The following is a 17,008-nucleotide window of genomic DNA, read 5'->3' on the forward strand; positions in this document are numbered from 1 at the left end:
GCTTTTGGCTCCCTTCGACGTAAAAGCTGCAGTTCACTATGAAACCGTCTAATCTATAATATTTAACCCTTCAAGGACGATAAGGACATCGATGTTCCATTTTTTTCCTACGGCCTTTTGTAATTATTACTCTAAAAAGACAGAAAAAAACGATTTTTTCTGACCCCCAATTTTTGACCGTCTCGTTCTTGATTAAATAAAATCAAACTCTTTGTGATTATGAAATCCGAATATTACCAATTCTAAATAGAGCTATTCTATCACAATTTAAATCAGGTTAGTAGTAGATATTTATGTGACCGAAAACTGCATTAAGATTTAACTTAAGGGGATATCATTTGAATAAGCTGTAACACAATTTCAGCCAATTTAAAGCCCTTTAACAGTGACGTACCCAAATTTTGTACTGTGTGGGAGCCAGTCCCATGTGACATGAGAAAAGGGTCTGTCGTATTGATGATGGATTTGTGCGTGTATCTGTTGTAATATTGAAGTGTATGTTATGGCCTGTGCTCCAGCATCTCCATCCAAAATTGTCTCTTGGCCTAAAGATGTATCCATCTTGAGCGCATGTCACTGCGCCCGCGCTATCATTTCCTCTCCAATCGGGAGACATATCCACAACATCCCGTCAAATTCGCCATCACATCACCTCAGCATCCCAATCTGAGAGTCATTTATGTGCTGAGTCAGGCTTATTCAGGGTAATTTTTTCATCAATATCGTGCCCAAGTTTCTTAAAGTTCGAGAAAGTTGTACATTTCGCGTAATAAAACCGTTTAGTTCAGGGTTTAGTGCAGTGTTAACGTGTTATCTGGACTATGGACAGGTGGGAGACAAACAGTGATGAAATGGTGATGTGAAAGCTGACCGGCATTTTTTTTGTTAGAGGGAATAACCATCCCTGAGACAGTGACTGTAACATTAAGTGAGTGTGATTTGTGTGAAAATAGGGCTTAGTGATAGGTTCTTAGATCGGATTAAGTACTTGATTAAGGTGATTAGGTTTTTCATGATTTATTTAGAAAAAAAGCTCTGTAAGATCGAATAAGGATGCATATCTTTAACACTATACCTTTAAAGTGATTTTTGAACTTTGTAACCGGAAGAGGTAGCTCCCATAGAATCAATACGCGGATAAAAGAGAGACAATCCCATGGGAGGGTGGTTGGAAAAACTTGCAACTTCTTCTATTGGAGAGACTATTAAATAATCATTTTGTATGGTCCATGAAAGCTCTCTAAAAGCATTTCTGTAATATTTTTAGAACTTTTTGATGATTTTTTCTGGGAAAAAAATCCAAGTATCGACATACCTTTAATCAAAGAGGAAAGTTTTCATCTCTCTGTTTGTGTTTTTCCCACCTCGACATTCAAGTCATCCATTAATGGACCACAATCCTTCTCTTTGATTCTCTTTGGAGACTCTCCAAAGAGAATAAAATACTGGATAATTTGGATAAAGCTCTCTCACTTGCAAATTCTTCACACTACATGCTCTCAATTTTCCTGGATAAGATTTTCCATAACTTTCTCAGCATCCAAAAGAGAAGAGACATGTTTTGAGAGAGAATCATCAACCCACACACCATCTCAAAAATTCTGGATAAACTCTCTAGCTACCCCATCTTGACATGCTACACTCCCCTATTGATCGGTGTTGCAGTATAGTAGATTTTAAGTGAGAGATTTTTCAGTATTTTCCACATAGTTTCACTTTTATCGGGACATTTTGACAAATATCTGCTTTTCAGGCAATCAGTAACGCGTGTGGATAAAGCAATCTTTCATGTATTTCATCTGAAAATCGTTTCTAGATTTCTGTGAGACTAATTTATGTGATTTTGTGGCCGAAAAACACTTCTGAAGTTCGCATTGCATGAACGGCGAAGTGTTTTGAGAAAAAATATCCTGGTGGAAAATTTAAACATTCCTCGGGTAGGAAGCTTTCTATATTAAATGGCTAAAAAGAAATCCATTAACTTTGTAATAAAAAAAATGTAGTGCAAGAGTGGTCTCAAGAGGTTTTGCCCAGGGAAAGGCGAGCCCTATGCATCACCCATTCCCTTCTTCCTTTTTACAAAGGAAGCGAAGAACCCAACCGTCCAATAAGAGTCAAATAATCCAATTTTCTTTTACAAAAGACAACTTTTCAGTGCAATATTTCGAAAAGCAAGAAAGTGGGTGTGTTTGACGCATTGAACCTGCAACATCGCCCAAGAAAGCAAGAAAAAAAACCGAACCATCTCAACTGTATATATTCCACGCGAGCTTTTCGAGAGCTTTCGGTAGTCTTATGAGAATAATCAAATAAAATTGCCCAACAACACCCCATGTTTTAGTTGCATTAAATGGACTTTGGCTTCATTATTCATGATTCTCTTGGTAATTTTTTTTCGTACCCACCCAACTACCCTCCTTCCCTGTGCCCCCCCATCGTCAAACACTTTTGTGGCAATTTCACAAGTCAGTGTCTGTCCTGGGTAGGATGGGGCGTCCACCCACCCATTTTCATCGTGAAAAGAATCAGAAGAAAAACACCCATCCATTTTCGCACTTTTACACCCACACATTCAATTCAATTGCCAATATTTCTCCTCTTTTACCCCATTATTGCTCTTCAATCTCTTGTGTACATAGTTTTTGTCTCTCATACATTTTCTTGCAATTAGCATTTTCGTTTTTTGCGTGCTTTAGTGCTCAGTGCATTGAAAAACAAAATTGTTCAGGGAAAATAGAGGTGCACAACAGTTAATCTTTTACATAATTATCCGTTTGCAAACACAGAACCGTGCAAGAAATATTAAAGCATCTTCTTTGTAAATATTATGTTGTCTAAATTTGTTGTGTATATAAAGGGAAAGCATATTGAAAAATTGTAAAAAAAAATATTTCAAAATAAGGAGTGTTGCCCTAAAAGATTTTTCATTTAAAAAGAACTGTTCTCTCCCTCTCATTGTACCAATTGGCGATATATCTAAATGTAAAAAATAACACATAGGAATTGCAATGAATTTGAATTATAAAATAAACCCATATTGTTAATTCAGAAAAATTGCACAGAAGTTTTTAATACATAGTTATAGTTGTTATGTAGAAAAATGCATCCAAATACGAAGTATTTAGATAAAATTAACTAAACTTTTCATCTAGTTTCAGTAAAATATTGCACAAATAACTTTTTTCATGATGACAACAACCGTCATATAAAATTATTCAAAGCAGTTTTGTTTATTCATTTTTTTTTAATCTAAAGTTAAAAGTAAGATTAGATTTCAAATAGTATAGGGGAAAGTGCCCATACTTTGCACGGTCCTAAGCATATTTTAAAAATTAAGGGAAAGTGTCCAGTTTTTAAAATATATTGTGGTGTCACATTTATTCTGAAACATAGAAAAAAATTAGCCATTATGAAGCTTGGGACCGTGTCATGCATGGGCTGGGCACTTTCCCCTAAACACGGTGATTTTGTATACATTTCACATGTTTATTATTTTAATCTGGAGATATAATACACGTTGTGTAATTTTTTACACAACGTGTATTTTTAGTGTAAATAGTCTATATTTAATAGAAATTTCCCTCAGTTCCGTAATAGAGAAATCTTTAAATTTTCATATAAATACCTATTTTGAAGGCCAGGAATGCTTCTCTAAAAATTTGCAGTATTTTAAGATTTAATTGCATCTACACTTTATGAGACATTCTTGTAAAAATGAAGAATTTTGACGCAATTTTAAGACCTTTACATGGAAGGAATAGTTATTTTCGTAAACAAAATTCTTTAAGGAAATCCCATTAGTACTTTAGGGACAAATGTGATTTTTTTAAATTTTAAAATACTCTATTTTAATAAAAGTTTCTCATAAAAGAAGATCCTCGTAACTAGCTGTGAAATTTAAAAAAAAAACTCATTAAAGAAAATTTGAGATTTAGATTTTTTAGTTTTTCTAAAATTCTTGTATTAAAAGCATATGGGAAACTGGGGTACCACCAAACAGTAATTTTTATTTCTGAACTACTTGGACTATCTCTACCATTTCTTCAATGGACAAGCATCCCTATAGTGCCTATAAATTATTATAGGCCTTGTCCTCAGAAGTCGAATATCTGATTAAAAAATCGCAGTGTTTGGTGCTACCCCGTGTTTGGTGGTGCCCCAGTTTGTCCTAAAGAAATCTGATGTCTCACAATTAAAAATATTTAAAGAATAATAATACAATAATAATTGTACTTAAAAGTTTATTTTAAGAGTTTTTCTTTATTTACAGTAGAGCCCCGCTATAGGCCATCGCTCTATAGTCCACAATTTATCAACCGTTAATTTCAAAACACTTATTTTAAGTTAGGTTATGTTTTTTAGTACGCGACAATAAATGTTGTCACAATTATTTTAATATTTTTGGCAAAATTTATTGAGTGTGATAATTGTGATCCATAATGAAGAGAGCGAGGACAAGTACCACAATCGCAAAGAAAGTGGAAGCCGTCGAGCAATTTCAATACTAAAAGCCGTTGATAATTTTAAAAAATGACATGGAATATAGTGCGACCCAAGTGTCAAATCTGGAACCAAATATGAACTATAGCGGGACTCTACTGTATTTATTTTGGAATGCATGCCCCAGTACTATTTTTTGTACAATTTGGGGTTGTTATTATAGCCTAAAATATTATCTGAGAATTAAGAGGATAAACTATTTTTTACACAAAAACTTTGCGCACAAAAAGATCATTCTGTTCTATTAATTAAATTTCTTAGCTTAAGCAGTTTTTTTTTGTATTAACGTTACATTGGAAATACTCCTACAATTTTGTTTTTTTTTCTAGATCAGATTCTAATGTAATTTTTCTCAGTTATTGAATCAAGTCTCATACAATGATTCTAATAATTTTATTTCTCTTTGTTTTTACACCCGTAATTTTAAATCAATCCCTCAATCGTAAGCTAACCAGTTTTTGCTGTTTTTTGAGATGGCTGACAATTTGATTTTGCTAAACTGATTTGTTCTTAACAAAAAAAAAAATTAAAGATGTTTTAATTTCTGATAATACTCTAGAACTAGTGAAATTTGTTGAATCAACACCGGAGGTTTTGTAGTTTTACAGATATCAGAAAATGTGAAAAGGTTACCTTAGCCAATAATTCATGTTTCCATCTCCTCCTATCGTATCTGTCTTAATGCATTGCTCAAACATATTTTAAACATTCTTATAAATATAACCCATTGATATTCATAATCCAACCAAAGCTTAATTTTGTGGATAAAATGATTTCAGTAGAGAAAATGATCTCTTGAAAAGTTTTCAAAATGCTGTCATTGATGTAATCAATGATTTTTTTAGAACTAATAAGTTTATAAACTAAATACTACAAATATTAGAAGATGCGATTAAAAATTACATTTTTAGTCAAACAAACATAAATCGAGGTTCAAAAGCATATTTTTTCATGTTTCAGTTCAGGTCAAGCCGGTCAAACACTTTCTTTAAAGAATTTATAATATTTTCCGTGTGTTTTTGTTGTTGGTGTTGATTTAACAAAATTCATTAGTGCTAAATGTGCGTTCGACCTATTCGACAATTGTTAACCCGGTCAATTATAGACCCCAACGATCTTAATGCGCCTGTCTATGCCTTTGACAGTGTTCTGTGAATGAGAGGGAAATAAGAGAGCGAGAGAATATGGGGGATGATGATGTAAACAGTAAACGTTTTGATGCATTTTAATAAAGTTCAATCAAAGAAAACTTATTCACATCGGTTTCATCATAATGACTACACTATTATGTATTAATGTATTGTAAATTAATTTTTTTTAGACATTTTTTTAATGTACCAAGTTAATTTTGACATTTTATATATCGTTCAGTTTAAAGTCGATTAAATTTACAAAGTATCGTAAAAATGTAATTTTAGACACTTTAGACACGAACTCCCAATTGAGATAGTCGAATCAGAGATCTCACCGTTCAAGAGACGTACGCTCTTACCTATTCCACCATGAAATTGAAATTAATATCGATTAATTTATTTAATATCGAAAACACCAACACAAAATTAACAATATGAATTTTTCTCTTTATTCTTGTTATGAGAAAAATAATATCCTAAATTATTAAATTTCATAGTTAAGAGAATCAACACAACATAGAAATACATTTTGAAGATGATGTTTTGATACTACTTGCACGCTTCTTCAAACACCAAATTTTATGGGAAACTCCTTAAGCCAGTGTTATTCTAACCAATTGGAAAATTTGACCTCTTTCTAGAGCGAAAGGAAAAGAAAAAGAGACAGTTTTCTGAGAAGATAAATTGAAAGGGTGATTGTAGTAAGTCACCACGGGGCAAGAGTAAAGTAACGAAAAGAAATATAACTCCTCATTGATCAGATAGAAGATAGAAGAGTCGATATAAAAAATGGGAGCAAAAGGTAGTGTTGAGGCTGCAAAAATGAATCCAGATAGCTGGGGACATCTTGAGGTATGTACAATCAATTGTATTGTGTGACCAATATTTAAACTCCATCCACAATGAATAAGAACTGCCCCTAAATAACAAATTATCAGTGAATGAGCTAAACAAGAAACTAACAACATCAATAAATATTCCAATATACCTTCCTCTTTTCTACTAACATAAAATTATAATCACTCTTGAGTTTTTTTTTATCGTGTGTTTTTCTCATAGAGATATCTCTTAAGCACTCCATTTGAGATATTCTTGTGACAAGTTTTTTCTACATCACATTCAATAATCTTTCTTTCACATAACCAATCTATCTCTCCTTCTCTGTGTTTCATTCCTCATTTAAGAAATTCAAATACTAATTTATTTAAACTAGATAAATTCGATACCAATTGCCACGCAATAAGAACGAGATTTCTTTTTAATTATATGATTGAAAATTAAAAATTACATCAAAATTATATTTATACAGAATCAGTATGATATGTCATATATTGTAAAGAAATCAAATTAAATTGCTCAAATAACGCCGTATTTTCTTTAATCTAGAAAAACCCATATAAAGAATTTATTTAACCCTTTAGGGACGAGAGGGTCAAAAATTGGGAACAAAATATAACTTTAAAAGGCAGTAGGGAAAAATTTACTTTTGGGTCACCGGTGACCCAATCGTCCTTAAAGGGTTTGCAAAATATAGATTCGTTTTTGAGCTAACAGGTCATTCAATAAGTTCGTAAGATAACCCATAGTTACCGTGTCTTTATCAAAAAAATTTGAGTGTACGTACATAGACTCTGGCTTATCCGTGAGAGCAGGATCGAAATGTCACACGAATTAAGAGATTGATAAACATCAAAAAATCTTTTGAAATACAACGATGTTTTGTTTACCAAGTAAATTTCTAGAATGAAGTCTCACCTGACCGATGCGACATTCTTCCTGAACGAATCACCGTAGATTAGAGCACATTTGCTTTAATAAAATCTTCAAAATGTAAACTATTTGGCAACAAAATTTTGAAAATTCAACTGTCTCACGGATTATTTTATGTCACTCAGAACGAAGAGTCAACGGATAAGCAAGAATCTACTGTATCTTGAATCTGGCATCATTCAAATAATATGTATTAAAATTGAACAGCACTCGGACCATTGTTCTCTTATTACAGCTCTTATAAGAAACTTACCTAGGCGCTTTTTCAAAATTAATTTCGTTTTCTGACTGAACAGAATTATTTACGTAAGACAACGATAGCCCAAACCAAATTCTTAACCAAACTTCATCATTAAGTATGACGAGTCAAATTTGATTTTCGGACTTAAAGTATGGCAGAATGAACAAAAATGATGCTAAATGATCTGATCGCTCAAAAGATGTCAATATTTGAGAAAGCGTTGACAAATCAACGACATTCTATTGAAAGATCTCAAAATGTCATTCAAGGAATTGCCTTAGATCATAACGATGTCATATGATCGTATGTTTAACATCCTATGTATTTTAAGTCGGAGGCAGCCAAAATCCCGACAGCCAAAATCCCCAAAGCCAAAATCCCCAAAGCCAAAATCCCGAAAGGGCCAAAATCCCGAAAGGGCCAGAATCCCGAAAGGTGAAATCCCTAATGTTCAAAATTCTTAAAGAGATGAATTATATGGAGGATAATGTGTAGAATAATTTCCAAAGACACAGAAAATTTTCCTTTCCTTCCAGCAAGCGCGGTTACAATCGTTACAATTGTGGGAGGAACTATGACACTTTTAAGAATTCGGGATTTTGGCTCTCGGGATTTTGGCTTTCGGGATTTTGACCGGGTCCCATTTTATGGCCTCTACACACTAGAGAAAATTATGTCCATATTGAAGAGTTTTACCTACACAAGTACAGGAAATTTGCTTCAATATGGACATAAATTGCTCTAATGTGTAGAGGCCATTAGGTATGAAAAATCTCTAAGCGCAATTGCTGCCGCGTTTTCTTATGCCCTATATAGACACACTTACGACTTAAGCCGAGAGACGTCTTAGTGGAAAATGATATAAATGTAGTTTGACGATTATTTCTAATAAAATTACGCTAAGCCGTCTCTCAGCTAACCCTCAGGTCTGTCGAGGCCCTTACTTTAAACCAAAACTGCAAAACCAAAAAAGAAGCAAACTTGTATGAAATTCGATTTGCTATTATCCTTAAGCCGTTATACTGTGAAGACTAAGACATAAGGGAGTTTTACCCGAAGAGGTGATTCACCGATTAGCAATTTCACTTAACTGTCAAACTAAAATCTGAAGTTATGGCTTATTTTGAACGATTTTCGAAAGACTCCTCTTTGAACTGGATAAAAAGTTGAATAATTGTTGAAACCGGTATTTCGCTTTTTATTAGTCTTCTCTTGATAAACAAAATTGGCTTTTACCAAAAATAATTTTTTTCCTTACACATCCTACGAACTTATTGAATGACCTGATAGATCGAAAATATTACCAATACATCCATGATTTTGTAAGTAAATAGACTGCAAAATACTTCTCTAGGGGAATATATACATATTAAGAGAATCACGAAAGTTTGTAAATCGATACATTCAATATTCACCATTTTTTCTTCTAAATTAACTCTAAATTAAATTTTAAACAACATTTTATGCAATTTTAAGCAATCAATATCCGATGCTTCAAAGATTCTTTATCGTAATTACACCCTGACGAAAGTAATTGAAAAGCAAACACATTATGGTTTAACTTTGACATTTTTCTTATTTTAATCATATAATCGTAATGTTTGTATTTTTTTTTGTATGAATATTTTGTGGAACCAAAATTATAGAGTTCATTATTGCAATAAAAATTTTTATTTTTAGCACGAAAATTGTGGTTAATATAATTTTAGAGTGGTTTTATTTAACCCTAAAGTAATTTGTAAGATCCCAAAATACAATGTCAGACCACATGGGTTTTAATTGAACACCACGAGAGCATTAAAATAAATGTGGGAACTCTTCCAACTTTAATCCTTTCACATATGAAATTTGAGCAAAACAATAATGGCAAAGAAACAATTATGATGTGCATCAATCAAAACTTGATACACATATAGTTTTCAAGTCGACTAAGCATGAAAATTGTGCAAGACCGGAAATGTTCCTCGAAACTTGTTGCGTGGTTGTATAAAAAAACTAAGACTGAGTGTATATCTAAAAATACCTGAAGAAAAAAAAACTATTCTAACTCCACTGACTTATGTTCCAATCGTCTTTTGATTAGATTTTTTTTGTTTTGTTAATCTAGAGCACAACTATCACCATGCTCTCTTTCTCTCTCTCCTTCTTCTTGATGTTTCTCTGTCTATCTTAATTTCACATGTTTTGAAAACGAAAAGGAAAAGGAAAATTCGCCGACTGTCCGATAGCATAAAGTATAAATTTTCTTTTTCCAATTTTGAATGTTTTACTAGTTATATTTTAAGGTTCATTTCATCTGTTTTTTTTTTAAATAAAATATCGTAAAAGTCATTGAAGTGATGTAATTGAATTTTGAATAAAAATTAATATAAGGTAAAGTGCCCTGGTTATTCTTTAATTCTTCCGGTGGAATTCTTTAACCAATTTATTAACGTTTTAAGTCAATTTCCATGAAATTTTCACTGATTTGTATTACGTATAATATGTATAATATAATAGGCTTTATAATGCTAGACCGGTTAAACCATATTATAGTAAATCTTAAGTAAATTGAATTAATAAACCCACTGGACGAATTGAGGAACCGGTCGAATACATGGCACTTTACTTTACTTGTTTTTTTTAACGATCATATAAATTCTTTCCAATCTTTCAAATATTTTCAAACCTATTAAAGACCTTTCAAATTACTTAAACTAGCTTAAACTGGTTTGGCAAACCAATTTAGAAAATTGGTATTTTTCATAATAATTTAACACGAAACGTATTCAAAAAAGCGATTTTCCAGATGTCCTCTTTTCAGTCTTACGAAATAGCTTCATGGCCTTTCATTTTTTCTTAAATTCAAATTTTAATATGCAGATCAGATTATTGATAAGGATCTCCTTTCCTCTCAAACTTATTTTAAAAATAGAAACAGTTTACAAATAGTTATTTTTCGTTCGAATGACGTTTAAACGTTTTCTCAAGAATCCATATTTTCAAAACTTTTAGGATAAATATGTATTCGTATGAAAGGCCTTTTAATCCCTGGTAAATTGAAACTAAATTAAATCGGTTATAGCACTAAAACAAATTATGATCCAATTATTAATTTTTATCCGCAATTCAATTATATTACGTCCACGTTATTTCGCTTTTGAGACAATCTATGAATTAGTTAAAATCAATTGTAGACTAGTTAATATTAAAAAAAAAAGACAAAATACTTTACCTTATTCTACTACGATACCTTATTTATTTATTTAATAATTCGAAACAAATTTTTGGGGGCATAGCACGAGTTTGAGTACTTCTCAAAGCTGGGACGCTTTGCTACAATTTTTACTATTATTGTGTTTCAGACCAGTGACAAGTTAAAAATAAAGATATCTCTCAAATGTTACTCAAAAATCTACACACACGCTTTTCGAGTGAATGGAAATAGATGTTCATCAAAATGTGAGGGATAAGTCGCGTTACGTCGATCGTTATAGCGTTATGTGGTGATTCTTTAATGGACATTGACCACTAATATTGGCCCACAAAGTGTTGAAATTTAATTAAATTTACAACATAATTAATTTAAGGGTGAATGTGTACATGATACCATGCAATTAGTGCTTTTATATGGTTATTTTTGACACATTTTACTTTGCTTTTTTTCAAATCTTGCCATTTAATGCATGCTTGTTGTTTTTTCGGTGTGCTTGAAAAAAAACACCACTTAGTGTTCAATAAAACTCTTTTGCAAAAATTCATTTATCGGGAGAGTGTTTCCTTGTTGATGTGCCATTGGGTTTGGCTCTTTAAGAGGTTTCGTGCTCGAAGGAACCAGAAGAATGTGACTTTGAAAATTTGTCGAAACATAACAACACTTTTCCACCATTACTTTTCATGTTTGTAACTTATTTGCTGTTGTCCTTCGATATAGTTTTAGACAACAGACAAGGAGACAAAAGTATAATTCCATTAAGTTAATTAGGTCAGTATACAAGTGTGGTCGAAAAAATAATTAAGAACAGCTAGACAAAATATATTAGGCAATTTTCACATTTTAAATGAGCTTACTAAAGTGATATAAATCAAGGGGTGTACAACTCAATTCAATTTTGTAATTTTTCAACATATATCAGAAAAAAACGTCTGAAACAATGAAGGAGAGATTTTCGGTATTTCCGAACAGTAGGGGAATTCTGTAACAGTATGACAATGTCATATGACAAATTTAAAAATTTTTATGTGGTTAATTCAGAAAATTTAATTGAAAATCACATTCATATCAGTTACTAAAAGCTTCATGCAAATGCTATTCTATGCTCACTGAGCTTCAATGTTGTACTGCTCCCGAATTTTAACACGAAAATTTGTCATATGACATTGTCATATCGCTACAGAATTCCCCTACGGGTGTAAAATATGTTGCACCATATTATAAAAAGAATATCGTAAATTGTAAATGAATAAAAATGGTGTAGTGTCCTTGAAAAACTTAGGACTTAAGCCGAGAGACTACGGCTTAATGGTTTAACCATTATTTCGAAAATAATCACGTTAAGCCGTCTCTCGGCTAATCCTCAAGTCTGTCAAAGCCCTAATATTCTTGGAAAAGAGAAAATTAAGGAATTGTGAACTATGGCGTTCTCGATTTGAGTCATTACTGATCAATACACCGATTTACTGACGAGTCTCCTAGCAGTAGGGTGGAGTAACCACTTTTCGCCAGTTTTAGGAAAAAGTGAAATTAACTTTATTATAACTTTTACCCCCTCATTTATAAGATAACTCAAATTTGACACAAAGTTACTTAGATATTGGCTCTAGATTCGTAATAACAATAGTCCTCTAATTAAACGCTGATGGACTATATAAAAGACAGATTTTTAATAACAAATCAAAAATAACTACTTCGTCGCCACTTTTTACCACTTTTCGTCAGTTTTGTAACCACTTCTCGCCACCCACTTGAATATGTCCAAACTCGATTATTTTAGGCAATATTATGAAAGTAATATATCCAGCATTTGTTTTACCTCATGATTACCTTATTATTACTCACTTTAAATTTTTTTTCACTTTTATTTGAGAAATAAAATTACTAGACTACTGCAGAAAGTAAACAAAGCAGATTTGAAAACTGACCGCGGTGTCACATATAAGATTAATATTAATATTAAGAAAAGCCGGAGAGAGAGGTATACAGTATGCAAAATTTCAAATGGAATATTACGTGTGTTAGAAAGAGTACACTCTAGTGGAGTAATATGATGAATAAGATATTACTGTTCGTATTAATTGTTTTCTGAATCGTATTACAGGCAATTCGAGCAATTTTCCATGCGTGCCAACTGTGATTCGGTTAGTTTTCCAGCGAAACACAAGAGAGAGGCAAGATAAAACACTTGCTATCCTTTGTTGGTATTCTCGCAGTTCAGAAAGTATTAATCTTAATATTAATCTTATATGTGACATGATCATGACAATCTATGAAGTGAAGTTAGCGTCGCCTATTGAAAAGCAATGGCGACAGGCGGTAAATCAATATCAGAATATTACCATTTTCCGCCATGGCTCATTTCTACATAAAAATAATATTAAATGAAATATTAACTAATTAAATACAAATTTTGTATATTCGTCGAATGTAATTAAATGTTCAATAGACAAATTATTTATCCAAAAACGTAAATTTTGTTCGATAAAAGTTTCATGACACTTGGCTTATTTGGTAAGAAATATTGGATTCCATGCACTTGATTAAAATATTGCTCTAAAAAATTCTCAAACACTTAAATTCAAAACAAAAAATTAGTATTTTTCGTCTCTATAAGTAACAACAGTAGAAATAAAAATAATTTATTTAATAAATAATAAGTGGTAAAAAGTGGGACACTACTGGCGTGAAGTGATGATTCCACCCTATAGAAGTATTTAGATGTTTGTAGCTAGTTATTTATAAAAGAAATTAATTTTCTTTTGTATCATATATGACCAATTCTTAAATAAAGGATTTAACCTTTCAAATAAAAAAATTCTTCTTAACATCAAATCAAATAAAAGTCACAAATTTTATGTATTGAAAAATAAATATATAAACGGGAAATGGAGTTCTAGATCCCTTGCCATAAAATCTATCCAATTGAAAAATGAGAAAGGACGAATGTAAAGTAAAAACAAAAATGTTTTTCTGATCAATAAATAATGTTACTATCCATGGATTTTCTTGTCTTTAACCGTGAATTGAAGTCCATTTCAATTTGTGTCTTCATTCATATTTCTGGGAATTGTAGTCTAAATGTAGAACCTTTGATCGTGATGTGTAAGATATTCCGTTTTCTTTCACAGAATTAACTATAAAGGTGTGACCAGACTTTCCAATAAATTTATTATAATGAATGTGAAGATACATTTTTGCCCAAAAGCAGAGCATAACTAGGGAAAATGAAAGCCAGAAAAAAAAAAGAAATATATGAATAGGAAATTTTACTGAAAAAAAAACCTACGCATTCTACCTCCCAGTCACACTTCATTGAACATTCTCAAAACGTATAATTTTATTAATTCCCACCTCCACATTTTCACCATCATTGACTCATTGTGGATCTTACACCATTGATAAAAATGATTCTTTTTCATCACGAAAATGTCCGGGCACAAATTCTCAAACTGCTACAATACATCGTGACAAACTTTTCAAATTTATCATCTAACTTCTTAAGCAACTTCTCACTTTTCACTGGAACGTCTTTTAACACAGTTGGAGTAAATGGAGTTTTCACCATTAATTCATGATTCAAATGTCACAACGATGTGAAATAATTTATAGACAAATAAACAATTAATTTTATTCATCTAGACATAATTTAAATTAGTTAGTTACCAAACACTTTATCACATCTCTACACACAAATCATACAAAATTTATAGTGATAGTGCTCAAAGTTTGAGGAACACTGAAGAAACATCAGTTTACTAGAGAATCTCTTCTATTTCATGTTCCGGATTATTATTTTTCACTTCCATGGCACAAGTGTTGCGTGTGTGTTTTCTTTTTTTTTCTTTTGATTGACAAACGTGTACGAGGATGGTCTAACATTCTTGCCTCAGCTTCTTCTTCGCATCTGTTTCCTCTTTAACCATTTATAGTAATTGTTTTTGCTCCTTGCTGTGTGAGAGATTTTTTTTAAAATCTTTTTCGATCTGCTCTGCATGCACTTCAACCCTCAATATTGATAATGAAAAGATATAAGGTGTAGCAATAAATAGTCTAAATCATTGATGTTGGTGATCTTTACAGAAGGGGAGACACTTCAGTCATCGGCACAACAACCAACGCTCGCAGTCCCTAAACCGAGGGCCTGTCCTTTCCAGGGCGGACGTTGGAGGAATGTGGTGACACCAAGGAGCCTCAGGTAACTATGCTCCACAAACAAACCCCAACCCTAGTTGCTAAGGGTTCTTTCTTCTTCTGGCCAGGAGGACAGGTGGGCTGTGCCAGTTGCGCGATGGGAAACAAATTAAGCTGCTCGTGTGCTCCTCTTATGCGCAAAGCCTATCGCTATGAAGATTCACCGTGGCAGACGTCTCGACGACGAGATGGTCATCTCCTGAGGTAAATATCACTATCCAAAAATACTTTCTTATCGCTCTTTTATCTGATTAAATGACATCACTCAAGAAAATTTAATTCATGAACACATAAAATTATTTATTACAAATTTAATATTTTTTTCAATACCAAGAACATATTCCAATAACAAGGGGAAGAAAACAATTACTACAAACCATGTAAAGATGGGATAGCCAGCATGTTTCACACAGTTTTTTATGTTTTGACTTTAAGCATTCCAAAACTCTAAAAATTATCTTAGAATTTTGTAGACCGCTTGGTATACTCACAAGTATAGACTTTATTAAAATAACTCGATTAATGTTTTTGCCACATTCAAATAATCGAAAAAACATCCACCGTGTCTCAAACTACCCGCGCCTCAAACATGCAGGCTCTCCCCTACTCCTTTAGGTTTTCGATGTATTCTACGAAACTCCCTATAATTTACTGTATATGCATAACTATGTATATTTGAGAAATAGTAACTCAACATATCTTTTATGAACATGTTTTTATTGTCTCATTTGTTTATTACGCTATTAATGAAATTAATATAGCTTTTATGGAGCCGCAACTATAAATATTATGATCATTATTTGACTAATTAATGAAATTATCCAGCCAAAGGAATTCATATGAATAGCTATCCATTATTTTGGTTCGAATAATAAAGAATTCTAAACAGTCTCTTTCAAATCACTCAAACAAATGGAATAGTAATTACAGTCGAATTGCTCAAATTTGAACTTCTCAAATTTGAACTACGACGGTTGAGTTCAAAATGTAAAATTTGAGGTGAACCCTTTAACGACGAGATACTTTTTACGGACTGAAAATCAACAATAAAAACTAAACTGAGAAATATAATCAATGATAAGTCTTACATCTAACCTTGGAAAGTCCAACAAAGTCTGATTCGGTGTATTTTGCTTCCATGAACGATAGGGACAAAAATAGCCCGAAAATTTAAGTAATTTTTCTGACAATATCAATGAGTAATATTTTTCGCTTTAATCAAAAATATTACGTATGAGTATTCTAGTTTTTATTGCCAAAAGGGTTTTAAAAAAATTGGAAGTATAAAAAATAAATAAAATCAATTATCAATTTGAGAATTTAAAAATTCGCCCTTGTTGAGCTTAAATATTTACTACATAGCAAATAGCTAGAGACTTGCAAAAAATATTCTGGATTCTTTCAACATTCTACTTTACAATTATGTATAGACATATGAAAAAATAACTTTAGTTTAGATAGTCAGGAGAAATTATATTCTTTATGGGACACACCGGTGTTCCAATCGTCCTTAAAGGGTTAAGTCAAGAAAGTTTTGCGTGGAGTATGAAGTTGAACCATTTTTATTTGGTCTCTTCTCAATATTATCGTATTATAGTAACTTCCGCAACAAATTCCATTTATTTCACAATAAATTACATTGATATGTTTTCTAAAGTTATTTTACTTATTTAGGGAAAGTGAATTTCATATATGAATTCCGTTACGTTTTTGAAAATATTGTTCAAATTTGAGGAACTCTACTGTAAGTTAAATTTAGCACTCATTGCTCTCATGAAGTAATTTACAATAGGAAAATCTGGGGTAAAATGTAACAAAGTGATGGCTAATTTATTTTCTCACGAGATCCCAGAATACCTTAGAAATTTGTAATCATTCCATTTTTGTAGGAATTTTACAGTTATCCGACTTTTATAACGACTTTCCCTTTGTCTCGTAAAAAAAATGTATGTTGAAAGCCATTTTCTGAAAATTCAT

The 17,008-nt window shown here is 32.0% G+C and overlaps 1 protein-coding gene across 2 annotated transcripts in view; it reads left to right on the forward strand.

The window, feature by feature from the left end:
• Positions 1–658: 658 nt before the first annotated feature.
• The window catches only part of LOC129801225 (protein still life, isoform SIF type 1-like), a 114,473-nt gene continuing 98,123 nt past the window's right edge, over positions 659–17,008 (forward strand). The window contains exons 1-4 of one of the 2 annotated variants that reach the window (XM_055846061.1): positions 659–997; positions 6,275–6,485; positions 14,921–15,035; positions 15,100–15,161. In XM_055846061.1, the coding sequence (XP_055702036.1) occupies positions 6,423–6,485; positions 14,921–15,019 (162 nt within the window). In that variant the 5' untranslated portion in view covers positions 659–997; positions 6,275–6,422 and the 3' untranslated portion in view covers positions 15,020–15,035; positions 15,100–15,161. Of the gene's footprint in view, positions 998–6,274; positions 6,486–10,459; positions 15,036–15,099; positions 15,236–17,008 lie in introns of those variants that run through there. The other variant, XM_055846060.1, reaches the window with a different exon arrangement.

The sequence above is a fragment of the Phlebotomus papatasi genome, chromosome 2 (assembly GCF_024763615.1).
Source record: "Phlebotomus papatasi isolate M1 chromosome 2, Ppap_2.1, whole genome shotgun sequence".
In the NCBI taxonomy this organism is placed as follows: domain Eukaryota; kingdom Metazoa; phylum Arthropoda; class Insecta; order Diptera; family Psychodidae; genus Phlebotomus; species Phlebotomus papatasi.